A 20157-nucleotide genomic window follows, 5' to 3' on the forward strand; every position below is an offset into this window, starting at 1 on the left:
CTCTCTCCTGCCATCCATCTCCATCCTCTGATGAACAGAGGCTAGGGACACCATTTTTTACTCTTCCTGGCTAATAGCCATTTATGGACTTAGCCACCATGAATTTATCCAGTTCCCTTTTAAACATTGTTATAGTCCCAGCCTTCACAACCTCCTCAGGTAAGGAGTTCCACAAGTTGACTGTGCGCTGTCTGAAGAAAAACTTCCTTTTATTTGTTTTAAACCTGCTACCTATTAATTTCATTTGGTGACCCCTAGTTCTTGTATTATGGGAATAATTAATAACTTTTCCTTATCCACTTTCTCCACATCACTCATGATTTTATATACCTCTATCATATCCCCCCTTAGTCTCCTCTTTTCCAAGCTGAAGAGGCCTAGCCTCTTTAATCTTTCCTCATATGGGACTCTCTCCAAACCCCTAATCATTTGTTGCCCTTTTCTGAACCTTTTCTAGTGCTAGAATACCTTTTTTGAGGTGAGGAGACCACATCTGTACACAGTATTCGAGATGTGGGCATACGATGGATTTATATAAGGGCAATAATATATTCTCCTTCTTATTCTCTATCCCCTTTTTAATGATTCCTAACATCCTGTTTGCTTTTTTGACCACCTCTGCGCACTGCGTGGACATCTTCAGAGAACTACCCACAATGACGCCAAGATCTTTTTCCTGACTCGTTAGCCCCCATCATATTGCATGTATAGTTTGGGTTATTTTTTCCAACGTGCATTACTTTACATTTATCCACATTAAATTTCATTTGCCATTTTGTTGCCCAATCACTTAGTTTTGTGAGATCTTTTTGAAGTTCTTCACAATCTGCTTTGGTCTTAACTATCTTGAGTAGTTTAGTATCATCTGCAAACTTTGCCACCTCACTGTTTACCCCTTTCTCCAGATCATTTATGAATAAATTGAATAGGATTGGTCCTAGGACTGACCCTTGGGGAACACCACTAGTTACCCCTCTCCGTTCTGAGAATTTACCATTAATTCCTACCCTTTGTTCCCTGTCTTTTAACCAGTTCTCAAGCCATGAAAGGACCTTCCCTTTTATCCCATGACAGCTTAATTTATCTAAGAGCCTTTGGTGAGGGACCTTGTCAAAGGCTTTCTGGAAATCTAAGTACACTATGTCCACTGGATCCCCCTTGTCCACATGTTTGTTGACCCCTTCAAAGAACTCTAATAGATTAGTAAGACACGATTTCCCTTTACAGAAACCGTGTTCACTATTGCTCAACAGTTTGTTTTTCTATGTGTCTGACAATTTTATTCTTAACTATTGTTTCGACTAATTTTCGACTAATTTGCCCAGTACCAACGTTAGACTTACCGGTCTGTAATTGCCGGGATCACCTCTAGAGCCTTTTTTAAATATTGGCGTTACATTAGCTAACTTCCAGTCATTTTTTATTTTGAGTTGCAGAGAGTGAAGAATGCAAAAACTTCCACTGTGGCTAGTACACATAGACATCTTTGCCCAACACAGAATACATGAGGTGTTGGTATCAGATGATGGCCACCACTGTAGGGATTTCAGCAGATTGCACATGGCTATGATTTTTGTTATGCTATCATAGCTAGCTACAGGTGTCTGCAATCAAATGGGCAAATAGAAAAAGACTAGACTGTTAAGCACCTACTAGTAAATGTTGACAAGTGGAGGTAACTCATATTTTGTTGGGGTAGAGCAATTTGCTAATGGATGGTAGCATGGTCAACTTCCAGTGAGCTATAATTTAAGTCTAAGCAGTCCCACCAGTCCAGATTCTAGAACAGGGCTACTTAGCATTACTTCTCCCCCAGAAAGTGGGGAGAGAGCGTATTCAGAATCCTAATGGTCAGTGGCATTGTCACACCATAGTCCTATCTGGACATTGGAAAAATGGTTAGGAGCATGAAAAGACAACTGTTCAAATCAAATAAATAAAGTTATGCTCAGCACTGTACAAGGGTGGGGGGAAATACAGCAAGCGGTACTGTATGTGAAATCAGCGCCAAATTTGAGCTGCTTTTAACTGGAGTAGTTGTACCAAATCTCAGGAAGGGTGTGAGGAACATTTATATCATGTGTGGAGAGTAAAACCTTTGAAAATTATTCCTGAACTATATTTGCAGTTTTCTTTGTATCCTCAGGTCACAACTGTGTACCAGGAAGGATGAGATCTACAAAATGATTTTTATGACAAATGTGTATAAGTTTCTGAGCCAGCTAGGCAAACCATGATGAAGAGGAAAAGGCTTAAAACTTAAATCTGAGTTTATTCAAACTGGGACACAAGCTGCTGAATTCTTTCCCACAAAACTATGCATTATCTAGAGTCTTGGATAAAATATATTTCTTATAATTATGATGCAATTAAAAGTGTCTCCTAAGTACTCCTCTCTTGCCAGCATTTTGCTGAAGATCAGCTTGATGTGTCCTCTGAGGATAACTGTTTAAAGTATTTTTCCCTAGTAGGATTTTGAACTTTATAATAATTTTGTTGTTTAGTTATGTGCTCCCTAAATCCAAATTAATTCAGATATATTCCCCAGGAGAAAATTTGCTTGAATTAGTTTCCTTTTTAATTGAAAATAAAAATATTTATGGTCAACTCTTGAATGTCCCATTTTCCCTGTGGCTATATGATGAATATTATTCATTCTTTAATAATTGAAATACACCACTATTCCCTCGTAATCTATTTTTCTCAGAATGTTTTATAACTGTAGTTATTCTATTTGTTTGACTGCTTTCATTGTTGAAAGTTAGAAAATAATATATACAAAGTTTAAAAAAAAAAAGTTTATTTTGTCTCTGTTGGATAGCCACAGTTACACAATATTTGGGTAACTTTCAAAGGCTGTATGCTTTACCTTAATCTGTGGCTTGTGATACATTAGCTTGATGAGATAATGCAGATAACACAGATCATGTAAGAAGAAACGTATTATTCGCTTTCAAAATTAGTATTTATATAGAGTACGGTGAATGTAGGTCATTTGAATTCACCAAGTCCTGCATAACTCATTAATGTGGGCAAGATACAGGGATAAACAAAGAAACATAAATAGTTCACATGCTTTGTCACTTACATTTCGATGAATAAATCAAATCTTTTTTTTATATAGTATGTACTTTCTTTGTCTTCAAAGTCTTTTAAACCCCTTTTGCTCTTTGCCAAAAAGACCTCTAGATTTAACATAACTTTTCTTTATCCTGTATATTATACTTTGGCTTATATTTTTCTGCATTCGTTAAGTGAGCTGCAACAGTAAGCATGAATACAGAATGAGCAACCAAAATGTGCTCAATATCCAAAATAATCAGTCTGTGAGGGGAGTTCAGTACATAATAAATTTAAACTAATCTTAAGCAAAAAATAATGTTCCTGAAGTCTGCTGGCCAGTTTTCTTTGCTGTGGGCACTCAGAATGCATCATTCTTTAAGATCACAGGTAGTGAAAAAATCTACTTTTGCACAGAGTGGGTCCAGGTTCATAAATAAAAATGAAATTATAAAAAATAATCCTTAAAAATTGCACCAGTTAAGGAGAGAAAACATACTATTGCAATAGATACCAGAGAAAAAATGGCCAACAAACTTGTGGCATAAAAATAAATCTTTATAAAAATGTAGCTCAGAAATATTTTTGTGGCAAAAGCAAATAGCCCCCAGAGGCTGGCTAGAGAGGACGTGGGGAAGATATGTATTTGTATGGATAACACTGCACTTCCAAATTTGCTTTTGCAAGTCACTGTAAAATTGCTGCTTTCCTCTAATTTTGTTAAACCCTTTCCCACTCTTTTCTCTCTTGATCTCTCTCTCTTTGTCAAACTAAACTTTAGTAGTGCCTTCTATCCAATGTAGTACTATTCCCTTTTGGTAACTTTCACACTAAATTGTGTGTGATGGGGCGAATGACAGCTATTCACCCCAAGAAGACTCCACAACTCAGATGAAACATTCCGTGGTTCAGAAATGGCTAGGGGACTCCATTCAAGAATCAAGAGACACATTTACACATTTTTAAAGTAAAAACTGTATGGCCAATACTGTCTGAGTACAAATGGCATTCTAGGCAGAAATAAATTATAATCACATGCACTTTGCATATTAAGGTGGATCAATGTCTTCCATTAACTTTAAAGATTACCTTTCATATAGTCCTGTGGGTGATCACCAAGGTCCTACCTTGTAAACTCATACTCGTGTGAGTTATTCTTTCTCAGGAAAATAACCCCGTGAAAGTAAATGACAAGATTAGACATAAGGGTCTGACTTTCCTCAACTTTATTCCTTGTGTAGTCATGTATACCAGGGCAGAATGAGTGCAAAGTGGGTAAAAAATGCTGCCAAATCAAAATGGTTGCTTTTTACACTCACTTTGCACAGGCATAAATAAATGATGCACAAGGTGGAAGGCAGTGGAGAATCAGGCCCTAATTTATATACTACTGTTTTGGGTTTATAAAGTGTTTTTATCCAAAGATCTCATATAACTTTACAAGCAGTTCATAATCCTTACAACATCCCTCTGAGGCGACAAATAGTGAAGCTGAGGCACTGAGAAATTGATTTGTCCAAGGTGTCAGATAAAATCTGTGCCGGCACTTACACTGATATCAAGATCTGACTTCAGTCTAACACCAACACCTGCCTCCATGCTTTCTTACTCCTGTCTGATCTTGCTAACTGAGAGTCTGTCTGGCTTTTCTGGACCGAATTCAACAGGTACAACTACCTGGGAAAGTGTCTGGGCTGAATTTAGTCATATTGCACGGTGGTATGGGTTATGCTTTGGATGTAATTTGATCAGAAGATAAGTGTCAGTAGTTAAGGGCTAGATTCTGTCTGTCTTATACTGAGTAGCAGCTTATTTTACAAATAATGATATTGATTTTAATAGGTCTAACTCTTGGAGTAAAATACTATTCATTCAGAGTGTGACTTTTGGCCAAAGTATTTTATTTATTTTGATTTTAATATTTGGTCACTTAAAGAAGAGTGCCTATCTTGTACTCTAGGCATTCATGGACTATTCTTAAATATAAGCACCAAATAGACCATTCCTCTAGCCAACCCCCCCCCGCCTCCTTTAACCATTAATCAGTATTCATATCTACTAATGATAATCCGGCGATGAAAAACATATTTTAAATTATTAAGAACTCCTACCTCAGCCTTCCTGTTTCCTCACAGCTAGCGAAAGCATATGGGCCTTTCATGCTGCTCCAAAGATCGATAAACTAGAGCTGTTTTAAACTTAAGTGGAGAGTGAGTTCCAAAGCTGAGTAGTGTGTATGGATAATGCAACATCAGCCGCTGCCCTCTGATACTGGGGGCCCCATCTCGTCTGTCTCCTTTGAATGCAGCTGTGGCAATAGCATGGCACGGGAGAGATGCAGTCTTTCAATAAGTAGCTCCCAGGCCATTTAGGGCCTTTAGAGGTCAAAAGCTTTCAATTTTATCCAGTAGTTTGTTTTTTGTAATGTTTACAAAGTTCTTTGTAGCTTTAGCACAATCTGTAGTCCACACGAGTATAAAACAGTATTTTACATAGGAAATAGCTTCATATTATCTACATAATTCACATGAGAGAGAGAGAGAGAGAGAGAGCATCCTATATTTAGAGAATATGCTTTGTCTTTGATTTCCTAAGGAGAAGTTACATAATAAAGTGCTATCCTTTTTTAAAAAAAAATAAAAAATTGCACATTCAAGGCATCTAACTTGGAATGCCAAATTATAGTTCATCTTAATTATTATGTACGTACTGTATACATGAGATTCAATTATCCTTAAATGCTTAAGAAAGCTGCATTTAACTGTGATTTACTGTAGTAGATGAAAGATTGCAATGAAAATTATGTTTTGTAATTTACCCTTAAATATGCAGATTAATACTGATGAGTGTAAGAATATTGAAATATCTGCATGTATAATTAATACCTGCCCAGGTGACATACTTTGAGCATTTATTATAGAGTAAGAGTGATTTATGTGCTGTGTAATATAACTTGAAAAAGTTTTCCATTAACACTTTGCACATCCATACACATAACAATACTGGATATATATTGTTCTCTTGAGGAATTCATTGCATATACTTTGCATTTTTCTTTACTATGGAAGCTTTTTTAAATGGAAAAAAGTCTATGGCTACTTCTCTGCAAACTATTTTTGTAATAATTGCTACATATGATCTTGATTATCATATGTTCAAATATAATGCATCATATTATACTTCTAAATGTATAATAACTGGTACATTATAATTTTACTGGTAGTTTAGATTGGGAGCTTGAATTTCCCAATGCTAGTTCAAGATATTTAAAACACATTAGCAGAAAGAATCAACAATGCCTAATTCTTACATGGGACTGCCACACGGATCAGTCCATTGGTCCAATTAGTCCTGTTTTCTGTCACTGACAGTCACCAGTACTAGCAGCTTTAGAGAAAACTATGAGAAACCTAACTATTCTGGAATTACCTATTTCATGGGCCATTTCCTCCTAACCCCTAAGAGTAAGAGTTTGACTTACAATCTGAAATATGACAGCTTATATTGCTTCCTACCTTTTTTTTAGTATTTACTATTATAATTCTGTATGTTCTTGTTATCCATATTAACATCCAATCCGTTCTTGAATCCTCCTAACCTCTTGGCCTCAATGATATCTTGTCACAATGAGCACTATAGGTAGGTTATGCGTTGTATAAAGCAGTTTCCTCATCATCGTTTTGAAATTTGCCACCATTCAATTTCAATGAGTGTCTGCTGGTCTTGTGTTATGAGACAGGGAGAACATGTTTTTGAGCTACTTTCTCCATACTACTTACTATTTTGAATACTTTTATCATGTTCCTTCTTATTCATCTCTTCTTTAAAGTAAATAATCCCAACTTCTTTAACATCTCTCCATATGAGTTTTTGTCTTTCTAATCATTCCCATCATCTGTCCCTGTCTTCCTGCTGTATCCTTTTTGAAAACCGGGTACAGTATTCCAGGTAAGTGCATATCATTGATTTATATAATAAAAAAATATTATCTATATTATTTTCCATTCAATTCCCCTCTTCATCCTAACATTTTGTTTGATATCTTGACTGCTACTGCTCTTAGAATATAGTTTGTACACCATGATATCCAAGTCTTTTTCCTGAGTCATATAATTACTTTAGAACTCAATAGAGTATATGAGTCGTTAAGTGTTCCCTCCAATATGCATTATTTTGTATTTGTCAGAATTGATTTTCATCTGCCACTGTGGTGCTCATTCATTTTCGTTAGGGTCCTCTGAAGTTGTTGACAGTTCTCTGTGGTCTAGACTTACCTGAATAATTTTGTATCATCTGCAAGTTTTGCCACCTCACTAATCACCCCTTTTCCAGACGACAAATAAATATATTGAACATCAGTATTTGTATGAAACTTTGTGGTATCCCGCTTTTGTCGTGGTAAAAATCGACCATTTATTTCTACTCTTTGTTTTCTGTCTCTTAATGCGTTCCTTCCTGAGCAATGAACATTCTTTGTCTCTAATACTGTGCGTACTTAGTTCCTTCAATAGCCTTTTGAAAGTCCAAATAAATTGTCAACCAGTTCTCCTTTATCTACTGTGTTATTGATGCATTTTAAGAATTCTAATAAATTCGTGAGGCATAATTTTCCTTTGCAAAAGCCAAGGTGGTTAGATCCTTAATTTATCATGATTTACTAAGTACTTTATAATTCTATTTTTAATTATAATTTTGATCAAATTACCAAGGAAAGTAGTAAGACTTCATAGTCTGTAATTCCCCAGATCACCCCTTCAGTATCTTTTAAATATATTTATATATGTACAGTATTTGCTACCTTCTAGTTCTTTAGCAGAATGGCTGATTGTAATGAGAGACTGCACATATTTCCTAGCAGCTCACCGACTTTATTCTTTTTTTCAAAATTCTTGAGCATGTACTGTTGGCCTAACAACTTGTTACTTTTTAATTTATGAATTTGTTCTAGCACTTCTTGTTTTGACACCTCTATCTCTGATAGTACCTCATCTTTATTATGAGTAAAGAATAGATTCAGGGTAGGTATCTTCCCAACATACTTCCTGGTCTGGAAACAGAAAATATACCATGCTCCCACTAAAAAGATATTTTTATCTTCAACCTTCAATCCATATAATGCATTTTAACGTTAAATCAAAGAATACAGTCTAAAAAACCCACCTACCATCCCTACTGTTGTAGTGAATTACCTATAATAATGTTGTTTCAGAATTTCATGTGTTAATAGGTGTGTTGCTGCTGATTAACAGGTTTTAGATGCAGGAAGACTAAAAGAATATAATGAGCCATACATTTTGCTACAAGAAAAAGAGAGCCTGTTCTACAAGATGGTGCAACAAGTGGGCAAGGCTGAAGCTGCTGCTCTGATTGAAACAGCAAAACAGGTAGTTTTAAAAGAAGTTGTAATTAAGTTTGTGTCTCTAGTCTTATTTTTCACAAGTTAGCATATTCCGTATTAGAGCAGGCCCCATCCACTCCTGTAGTTAAGGGTCTATCAGTATTTCAGTTCTAAACCCTTATATACTATGCTTTATTACTTGGATATAAAATAATATACATCCAGATCTCAAAATGATATATATTCTGAGTTGAAAGATTATGCCTGGGATTGTTTGCATCTGTATGTGTTTGTGCATATAGTCATGTATAAATAATATAGTGTGTGTCAGAGTATGTTATAGACATACATGACTCAAAAAAATGACCCTGAAAGAACATTAAGGTTGTGAGGTCAAGCACTCAGAAGTTAGAAAATGACAAAATTAAGGTTGCCCGTGCAACCTAAATTTGGCCCCCTTGTGACACAGCTGTTAGTTATATGATCACTTATTATCTTTTCCTTGCTCAGTGCACAAGATGAATGGTGCTCATTGAATGAGTGGCTGTTCAATATTTTGCTTTCTCTTCATTGTATGGTTCCAGGCCTTATTTATTGCACACTATTCAAACCAGCTCTGAATAAAGAATTATTAATTTCCCCATGAGCTTTTCTATGACGCTTAACATTACAGCGTCTGAGTGCTTCACAAACATTTACTGATTTATTTCCACAACACCCCTCTGAGATGAGGGGGTAGTATTATCCCTACTTTACAGATGGAGAACTGAGACACAGAGACATTAAGATCAAATGTATATTAATTTTTGGTGCCCAATTTGATAAGCCTGCAGCCTGATTTTTTAAAAAAAGTTTTGCATTTTATAGCACTTCTGTTCTGAATACAGCTCCCACTGTTTTCTGTTGTAGCAGTGAATGCTTAGCATGTCTACAAATCAAACTCCAGTTCTTGCAAATTGGGCACCTAAGAAATGAGGAACACACAGTTAATGACCACCCCTGACAAGTTTGGTTTAAGTGACTTGCTCAGCATCACATAGGACAGGTGTGGGCAAACTTTTTTTGACCCGAGGGCCACATCTGGGTATGTAAATTGTATGGCGGGCCATGAATACTCATGAAATTGGGGGTTGGGTTTTGGGAGTTGGGTGTGGGCTCTGGGCTGGGGCCAGAAATGACAAGTTCAGAGTGTGGGAGGAGGCTCTGGGCTGAGGCAAGAGGTTGGAGTGTGGAGGGAGGAGGGTGCAGCTCTGGCTGGGGGTGCAGGCCCTGATGGGGCTGGGGACGAGGGGTTGGGGGTGCAGGAGGTGCTCCAGTCTGGGACTGATGGGTTTGGAGGGTGAGGAAAATCAGGGCTGGGACAAGAAGTTGGGACACAGGAAGGGGTCAGGAGTGCAGGCTTCGGGTGGCACTTACCTCAAGCAGTTCCCAGAAGCAGTGGTGTGTCCCTCCTCCAGCTTCTACATGGATGTGTGACCAGGCAGTTCTGCGTGCTGCCCTGTCCGCTGGTGCCACCCCTGAAGCTCCTATTGGCCATGGTTCCCGGCCAATAGGAGCTGCGGAGGCAGCGCTTGGGCGAGAGCAGTGTGCAGAGCCCCCTGGCTGCCCCTACATGTAGGAGCTGGAGAGGGGACATGCCGCTGCTTCCAGGAGCCGCGTGGAGCCACAACACGCATGGAGCAGGGCAAGCCCATGACCCCGCTCCCCAGCCAGAGCGCCGGAACTGGGAAAACCCTGGACCCTGCTCCCCAGCAGGAACTTGAGGGCCAAATTAAAATGTCTGAAGGGCTGGATGTGGCCCCTGGGCCGTACTTTGCTCATCCCTGACATAGGATCTCTGTGCCAGAGGCAGGGATAGAATCCCATTCTCCGGATTGGTGGTCAACTGTCTTAACCATGAGACTCTCCTTTTTTTCTGCCCACTCCATTCACTATACACTTTCCAGCTTCTGCAACAAACAAGGCAGGAGTCCTACAGACAACAGCATCCTTCAGTACACAGCCCTGCTTTATTCTCAGAACAGGCTCATGTTGTGCACCGAAAGATGCAGGGGTCCTTTGAACAAATAGTATGTGATCATGTAATTAAAGAGCGTACTGTAATGCATATGACCAAGGAGGAGAATTAAGATTGCATAGGCAACTTTATTGTGATATTGCCATATTTTTACTGTTTGACTTTGCAGTCTTAACATTAAGGTAGTTTTTTGTATGTAACTTTCTGGATTTTTAAAAAAGCAACCTGAAAAATCAAATTCCATCACATGGAATTGTATGGTCTCCTGCGCAGTGCTTTGACTGTTCCATGGGTTGGAAGAGACCTCAGGAGGTTATCTAGTTCAACCCCCTGCTCAATCTGAATCTTTAGATCCACCATTCAGAGCTCTGCTACTTGAGCTAAAGGAGTAGCTGACCTCAGTAGTAGGTTATCATCTTCTGTGTGGGCCAGCACAAATTTTGCCAGCTGGTTATACAGCTATTTGCTGAGTAGAAAGGAATATTGACTCTGGAATCCTGGTTCCTATTCCAGATTCTGAGGAGACTTTAGTGGCTTTAGTGACAGACACTTCTGACCCGACCCCTCCAGCCTGTCCTTGTCCCAGTCCTTATTCTCTCTCTTGACCTTTCTCACAGTCTCTTTGGTATGATCTGCAGGCAACCCATCTGCCCTGGCTTCTGACTTGTGCTAGATGACTTCAGTAGAGCTGAGCCTCTTCCCTTTTCTCCTCTCCTTTCTACTACCCCCTAAATGTGTGTCAGTGAAGAAAGGAGTTTGCAGTTTGCTTCAGTCTCTCAACGCAACTGTTGCTGCATTCTTATCAAGGCAACCCAGCTTGCCAAACTATGCTGCTGGCTTTCCCCATTACCTGACAGCAAACTGAACTCCAGCTCTGGCTCCCGTGGATATTGCTGCCTGGCTTCATAGAACAGTATGAGGAGCATGCATTAGAATCCAATTTGTGGGGAAGGCTGGAGAACACTGGGCAGGCAGCATGGCTGAGATTCAGGAAACAAAATGGCTGATGCCTGGCTGCAGCAAAGTGGAGAATTGCATAGTAAAAATAGGCTATTCTTTGACATCTTGGAAAAATGGATCGATGGCATTAAAGAGTCCATAGGTTTCAATGAACAAGGCACATCATGCCCCTCAAGGTTATTGTTTCTGGCTTTCTGCAGATGCAGGAAGAGACCACTGCATAAGTTCACACTTTCAGTGTTTTCTTCACAGCAGGGATGTCTAGGGAGATTCGATTGGAATACAGTTTAGCAGCCAGGGGTGTATTCTGCAGCAAATTCTACAGCTACAGAGTGCACAAGGCCTTATTTATAATTATGTGTACTAATTAACAGGTTTATTGAATGGCAAAAGCAGAGCAGATCTTATATTATAACTCTCCTATGCAGCACCAATTTCAGAACTCTGGAAACAATTCTTTGTTCATGATCCCAGCCAGAATGTATTCCAGAACATGCTGTGTTTCCCAGGATGTTGAATGGTGAATCATATTTTGATACATTATTAGAGAACAGGGTTCATCATATTCTGTATGATAATTATATAGAAAAAAAAAAGTAAATTTGATATATCTGGAATTTATAGAAATTATGTTTAAGGGAACCAATTAAATGTATATAAACAGAATTAAAAGTTCTAAATCAGTGTTTGTCTACAAAGCTAAAACCAACTTCATGGGAAATTAGGGCTCAATCCTGCAGAGAATGGACAGACTAGAGCCAAGACTCCGAAACTCTCATCTGCAGAGAGTTTGACCACATGGTGATGCCTCCTTCTGTTTCCAGTTGCAAAACTGCATTCAAGGACAGCTCAAAATATGTAATAGAATTGCCTAATAGTACTTGTCTATGTAATCACCTGCTGTTGATACAGGAGTGTTATGTGATTGTATGCAGGAAGGGAAGAGCTCCATGAACCAATCTCTCTTAGAATGTGATTCATGCTGTGCAACAGTTTGGTAACTACTGGGCTAGAGGGTAGATACAAGCTAAGTATCTGCTAAGGGAGTAGAGCATGGTACCTGTTAGCTCCTCATCCAAAATATGGGAGTAAAGAGAATCTCAGCAACTGCTCAAAACTACAGATATGGCACAGTTGTGAAAGGAGCAGGAAGCTTAACTACGGATTCCTTTATTAGTGTCCCCTGTGCGTCTTGCGCGCTAACACAGGATGTGTTAGAAGAGCTGATCCTAATGGCTCCTCTTTCTGTTGTGATATGTTTGTTGTTGTGTTCTCATAAGTTCCTACTGTGGTTCCTAAGGCATTCTGATATCCAAAACCAGCTGCACCTTAAATAATGGTAAGAATTGGATTGTAATCTTTTTCAAACCATATACTTATTTGACAATGGTTTGCCTTACCAAAATGGTTCCGCATGTGGCTTTGTTGGCTGATAGGCATTTCTGAGTTTTTCATTGACCTTGCTTGGATCCTGCAGCAGAGCATACACTGGCAACAAGTTGCTGCAGGTTACAGTAAGTTTTATGGAGCAGTAGGGCAGCTGTGCATCTAATTTAAATGCATGGAATGCACACTTTAGCATCAGGGCCAAGATTTTCATAAGTCACCAGTGATGGAGTGTCTTCAATTTTCACTGTCCACCTTGAGACAACTTAAAGGGACCTAATTTTCTGAAAGTTGCCCCCCTTACATGTTTCAGGTTAGATATCCATGGATTCAGGCACTCAAGTTTAGTAGTTGCTTTTGAAAATTTTGGGTCAGCTTCTAACACCTCTCTCCCCCAATTCTGCCCATTTCAGCTCCTTAGCATTCCTTATTATTCTTCTGCAAATGTAAAAGGCAGCAACACTGGCTTAGTACGATGCAGCTCAAAGTCCACCCTGCTGAGCACGCTCAGAATTGCTTATGAGTCTGAATGCTATGCGACACTGCTCAGCCACCTCCAAACCTCTCTGCAAGATTGAGCCCTAAGTGAACATTGTTGTTATCTATGTTCAGTTTAAAAGGAGCTGTTAAATCATCATAAGAAAAAGAGAAATAATTGTCAGAAGGAATAACGTGTTCATTGAGTTTAGTTTAGTTTACTCCACTGCTGCACACTCAGCAATGATTTGTTCAGATAAACAACATTTACCATTTGGACTCCAATCCTGACGTAAAGGGACGCTTTGCTGCTGACTTCGGTGACACCAGGAATGCACAATTACTGTATTAACAGCCTTTGGATATATTGATAAAAGCAAGATCTATATTTAAATATCAGCTATTGTGCATGCAGAATCATTACTTTTTAGAAGTTTTAATGCCATTACAGTCCTGTTAATGTTAGTGGAAGACCTGCTTTATGTGAGGCCCTGTGTCCCTTCCACACTTGAACTGTGGGCATTCTGCATCTTGCAATATCCGGCCCAGGGGAAGGATTCCCATATGCTTACAGTGAGATGGCTGAAAAGCTACTGCCATTTCATTGTATCCCCGGTAATGTGCTGAGGTTTTCTATTACCTTTCCTTAAGAGAATTCACTGTCAAAAGCTACAGTAAAAGTATGTTAAAATTATGTCTTAAATCAGTAAAAAGATGGAAATGCTCTTACCTCCAATATGTAGATGCAACCAGGCACTAGATTAATTTTCCTCTAGTGCGCCCCATTATGGCTGGTTACTGGAGAACACTTGACTTCCAGTCCTTTTGTTGATTCAAATCATAGCCTTCTTTGAAAATTGTACAAATACACTGCTTTAGTGTGTGTGTGTGTACACAAAGAGAGACATTCATACATATATATGAATCATATGATATAACTTTCTTTTTTATAATTTGTATAATACAGCTATTTCTTTTTTATATCATATGTCCTATACATTTATTCCTATATGAAAATAACATAATTATCAGGTAAAGCTAACTTTGTTGACGGTGCCCCCAAAATATAAATAGGAGAAATGTTTCACAAGCCATATATATTCAGGACAGTTTGAATATGAGACTTAACTTGTGACACATGTCAGCCTCAGAAAGATAGCATATTTTCTGTTTTTTAAAGGCTCAAACAAAACTTTTCACATTCTTCTTTGAAAAAATTACATTTGAAGTCCTTTTTCACCCAAACACATTTTCAGATAAGAGCACACAAGTCTTGACATTATTTCATTTTGTTATGCGCATCTGTCAAGGAACAGAGATATGATACAGCTACTAAAAACTGATGATTGTGGAACAGTGAAACTTGACAGCATTTCATTTCCTTTATGTTCTGATTATACATTTATCAGGAAACCTGTATCTCTTCTAGTTCAGCTAGAAATTGGTAGAATTCAAGAACTCAAAGGCTTGGCAAAGAACTGTCCTATTATTTGGTATCATCTTACATTTTAGAGAAGTTGCTTGGTTGAGTCATTGTTAAGGCTTTTGCTTCTCCTTTCATTATTGTGGTACACTATCCAGAGATCACATTTCTATAGGCCCTATAACTGCTCTGCAGCGCAAATTAAACGCTGGGATATTTCATACATATACTGTGAAGTTTCAATGGTTGTCAATCATAGTTTGTAAAATATAAGGATTACAACCTGATATTAACATCCAAATCCATTGTGTTCATTTTATGTGTGAAAATGAGAAACCCTTGTGCAGACTCTAGATTTCGCAGCCTCTTTGTCACCCTGTTTTTAATTTATCTCCATGTTTTGAGCCAGTAAAATAATTTTACTTATCTGTTCAATGCAAAGTGATAAAATATATCTATTGATCTGAATTATCAGAACTTGAGTGGGTCTGCAGGTCATGTGAGGCATCAGTTACATTTTATTCTGATCAGAGAGCAAGATCAGAAAGTAATTTTAGTAATTTCTCAGTGAGTAAGGAGCTATTTCTTGAATTTTGTTAAACTAAAGTTCCTGTTCAGTTTCCTTAAGGAAATTAATTTCTGTGCTTACTTTGCATTAATCTGAAGAACTTTTGTCTCTTGAAACTAAAACATGTTTAACGATGATGGGTAAAATTAATCAGTGTATGGACGTTTTCTTTTTCTAGGTCTACTTCAGTAAAAATTACCCAGAAGTTATTCAGAATGGTCAAGTTGTCACAGATTCTTCAATAGATGCTGCCTCAGGATTAATCTTATGTGAAACTGCCCTGTGATCCAGCGTAGACGTGATTGCTTTCTATAGAATGCAAACCGGAAACCATCTAAACTGGATGACTGTCAGTGTTTAGAGTGGAGCTTTTTGCACTAGACAAGAATCATATTTAATATTAAGAAAAATGTTTCATCTAGCTCTTTCTTTAATTTTAAATACATTTCCATTGCTAAAGGAATTAGGCAGACCTAGGGTTTTTATTTTGAAAGTTACATTGCAAAGACTTTCATATTTAAATTACAGATGCAAGGCATCTAACAATTCCAGGGTGCAGTTTTAGAGGTTGTTAGAAAACCTGGAGTTTCTCTATTTTCCCATTTGAAAGAATGTAAAATCAATTTGTTTAGTGTCACTTTAAAATTTGTCTTACAGCAGTTTTGATAATATAACACACCATTTTCTAATGCAATACTTATTATATACTCCATCTTTTTAAAGCAGTTTTGCAAACTGGCAGAAACAAGAACTGAACCAACCAAAAATATATTTTTATAGAGATAAGTTCACATATTGTTGTAAATATAAATTTTAAAATTAAAATGTAATACAGGTATGGCGTGTAGAAATTAACGTAAAAATTTCAGTTTTCCTTTGCTGAGATCCAAATGCTGAAAATGAATATCAATCTACTGTATTTTAGAAGAAAATGGTTGCATTTTGCTTATATTTTGCACTGCACCAATATTTAAATAATTTAATATACATTCCTCTTTTTATCCAGCTAATCAAAGAAAAAAGTATTAAATTAACTAGAGGAAATACTTATTGAAAGACTTGTCATCAGTAAACACTATGTAGTGAAAAGTTATCTTCTGCAAAACACATTGTGAAAATGTATACGTTATTTGCATTTATTGTGCCTTAATACAATTCAAGCCAAATCTCCACCTGCAGAGTACACAGCAAATTCATTAAATATACTTTTTTATTTTACTGTTTTAAATTAATGCATTTAAAAAATTTGCATCAGGAATTCTGTTTAAATGAAGCTTTGTGAAGTTGCCATTTCAGCTCTCATGGATAGAAAACTATCACTTGTAATTTTGACAGTTTCAGAGTGGTAGCCGTGTTTAGTCTGTATCAGCAGAAATAACAAGGAATCCTTGTGGCACCTTTAGAGACTAACAAATTTATTTGGGCATAATCTTTTGTGGGCTAAAACCCACTTCATCAGATGCATGGAGTGAAAAATACAGTAAGCAGTATAAATATTACAGCACATGAAAAGATGGGAGTTGCCTTACCAAGTGGGAGGTCAGTGCTGGAAACTGGACATCATTAAGTTAGGCCTGAATAAAGACTGGGAGTGGATGAGTCACTACAAAAAGTAATTTTCCTTCTGCTGATACTCACCCTTCTTGTCAGCTGTTGGAAATAGGTGACATCCACCTTGATTGCATTGGCCTCGTTAGCACTACATAAGTAATTTTCCTTCCCTTAATATTAGCACTGACCCCCCAAATGTTTTAGTCTCTAAGATGCCGCACGGACTCCTTGTTGTTTTTGTAATTGTGAGTATCCCTACTGATATTGAGAAGAATTTAAGGAAACAGATCTGTATTATGTGTTCATAAGTTAGGTCCTGATCCAGTAAAGGGCTTAGCATGTAGCACTATTGTGGATGTGTCCTGCCAGTCACACCCCTTCACACGCACTTATGCCAAGGTTCAAAATAGAGACCAGCTGTTACAGATCTCTGCTCTGTGGCATTCAAAGGGTTGTGGCATCCCTGGATGTGGGTTCTTTGTGGTATGGACCACCTGCACAGCAGAAATGATCCATTTCTGCTGCATTTTGTTCTCATTTGCCCATCTACACAGGTGTGGCATCTGGCTCCTAGTAACACTTTTATTATTTCAAACTGAAATACTTTTCTGCTTGGGCAGATTCTGACACCCTTTCCCTCGATGAGTAGCACCTTACTCCACAATTACTCCCATTAAATTCAATAGGGTGGCATTTGATATGGTGCTATTTAACATAAGGGGCTCACATTCGGACCCTTTTATTGGTGTGAGTCTAATCTCACCTAACCCTGTTTTACAGTGGTGCAATTCTATGGCCTTGCATGGATTTATGTCTTGGGTTTACAATAAGATAAGAGGAAAGTCATGCATACTGTGTGTGATATGCTGGAGTTTTTAAACATACAAAAGTGCAGGCATCTGGCCATATTGTACTGTGAATCTATGCCCATAATTTCCATCTATATTCAGGAGAATCATGTGCATGGATCAAGGGTATAATGTGGCTCTAGGCCATTTCAGCCAAAAATGCTTTTATGATATATTTGAGAGAAGAATCCAAAGTTTCTAGCTTCTGCAGGCTCACTGGCATGAAAGCTAGACAGATCTTGCTATATCAGACCCTCCACTAGTATACTGTACTTAGAATTAATTTGATACTCTAGCTTTTTGAATGCACACAGAAAATGTTAGGCATCTATGAGAATGCTGTTTATGCTGTATAACATGTTTTGACAGGACAATACTGGCTATATTTCTCAAATGTCAATGTCATAGAAATCAAACTGAAAACCTGTGTAAGTTGTTGAACAGGACAACTGGTACTGCTATGTTCATGTTCTAGTAACTCCTCTCAATGCCATTAAATCCATATTGTACTCTTTAAAAAAAATAGTTCAGCTAAGTAATGCAGGTTAGATTTGATCAATAAATCATTGTTCAGTTTTTTTTCTTAACATCTGTTGCTGTTTTGTTTTAACAGTTTTGTAGGGTAACATGGGCTGGTTCATTTATTTTCAGATGAGTAAAAAATGTATCAGTGCACCTTATTGTTAACAATCAAATGTATGACTTAGTGTTTAAGTAACGTGTGGGAGGGAATTGGTCTTCCATTTGTTGAGTCTCTTGACTGTTAAATGTACATAGTGTTGTTCCAAATAAGCCTTTTACATATCCATTTATGGTAGAATTCAACTGAACAGTTCTCACATCCACATTTGAAAATATTCTTAATTTACTTGCAAGCAACAAAGCTGGGTCATTATGATCTACATTCCTTAATAGGAATCTCTTGGAAATTAATTCCATCTTCTGAATTATTAAAGTCTTTTAAAACAATTTCTTCACCATAAGCTGCCTTAAAATTCTCTAGATACTTCATTCTAATATAGACTATTTAAAATACAACAACTCTGAAAGTCACCAGTGCATAGGTTTATTTGTTGGGAAAGAGACAAAGAGCAGCCCTTGGTTCCGATCAAAATAATTGTGGTTTAGCCAAATGACAGTCATGGCGTATCTGATATCTGTTGGTACAAAATTGACAAATTGTGGAAGAATAAACACCATCAGGAGGAAGATTGCACAGAATTCTTTTAAATAATGTTTGTCCCCGGGTCTGGTGGACCTTGTGGCAATGTTCTGTTGAATTCCCTGCACCAAGGTCTCACGCTTAGGGTAGATCTAAGCTCAAGTGCAGCAGTACCAGCATGCTTAGTCCTTGAAAGAGGCCATCACTTTCTTTGGTGAAGATCAGTTTTTCTGGTTGTCTGAGTGATTGTTGACTGGTTCTAGTAAACTTTCCAGCCTGTGGTTAGAAAAATAGTGGTATGATGCATATGGATAAAATTGTGGGGAAACAGAAGATCCTTAGAACTCCCAAAAAAGGTATAGAGACCTCCCTGAAAAGTGTTGCTTTTCAGATTGCCTGGTCTGTTTTCGCTCGTCTTTTTTTAAAAAGGCTAATTATTTCCTCTGATGTGGGTGAACTTCTGACATTTTAACAGAAGAATGTAGATTTCTACATACCCTTTAGTTTTCCTTGGAATTTGTATAATGACTTTAGATTGTTGTTGTCATAGAACGGTTTTTAATTGACTATATGGTTTGACGTATTGCTGTGTAAAGAAAGTGGGATGATAAAATCCTCAAAAGTATGTGTTACCCTGCTGTAATGATCACATGTATTATCATGTAAAGACACAAATGCAGTATTGCATTTGAAATAATTTGTATTATGGCACTATCCAGAAGCCTCAACCAACATATGGGCCCTTTACATTTGTGTTCGATGCTGTAAAAACACGTGGTAAGAAATGGTCCCTTCCCCAGAGGGTTTACAGCCTAAACAGACCAGACGGACAAAGGGTAGGAGGAGAAACAGATATTTGCAATATCTGTCACTGCCCTGACTCTGGAAGAGTGTTCTGAGTCCAGAGGGCCTTGCTGATAAGGAGCCTGGATGGAAGGGATGATGGACTGAGGTTAACTCTGCCCACTTCTCCTGCCAGCGAGGATGCTGGCGTGGAGGCTCATTTGTGCAACAAGTTCCCCTTTGGAATAAATAAACTAGACACTGGAAGGGGCACCGTTTAATATGTGTCAGCCTCACTGAACTTATTGAAAGCACACTAAGGGAAACCAAAGCAGAGACAGAGCCCTGGTTCCTCCACAGACTGCCAGAGATTGCCCCAGCTGTGAGTGCTCACCATTACACCTGTTTGTTGTTGGGATATTTGCTATATTAATATATTGATTTAGTTTAATAGCAGGCTTTAAGCAGATAAGCAGGAAGAAAGGAATGAATTCAAAATGACCTTGACAAATTGGTGAATTGGTCTGAAATCAGCAAGATGAAATTCATTAAAGACAAGTGCAAAGTTCTATTCTTAGGAAGGA

At 37.9% G+C, this 20157-nt stretch overlaps 1 protein-coding gene across 3 annotated transcripts in view; it reads left to right on the forward strand.

Annotated features, from left to right (window-relative positions):
* The window catches only part of ABCC4 (ATP binding cassette subfamily C member 4), a 230388-nt gene extending 212173 nt beyond the window's left edge, over positions 1-18215 (forward strand). For all 3 annotated transcript variants that reach the window (XM_050947094.1, XM_050947112.1, XM_050947104.1), the window contains 2 exons: positions 8310-8444; positions 15408-18215. In XM_050947094.1, coding sequence (XP_050803051.1) covers positions 8310-8444; positions 15408-15515 — 243 coding nt within the window. In that variant the 3' untranslated portion in view covers positions 15516-18215. The remainder of the gene's footprint in view (positions 1-8309; positions 8445-15407) is intronic.
* Positions 18216-20157: the final 1942 nt, after the last annotated feature.

Source organism: Gopherus flavomarginatus, chromosome 1 (genome assembly GCF_025201925.1).
Source record: "Gopherus flavomarginatus isolate rGopFla2 chromosome 1, rGopFla2.mat.asm, whole genome shotgun sequence".
Lineage (NCBI taxonomy): Eukaryota > Metazoa > Chordata > Testudines > Testudinidae > Gopherus > Gopherus flavomarginatus.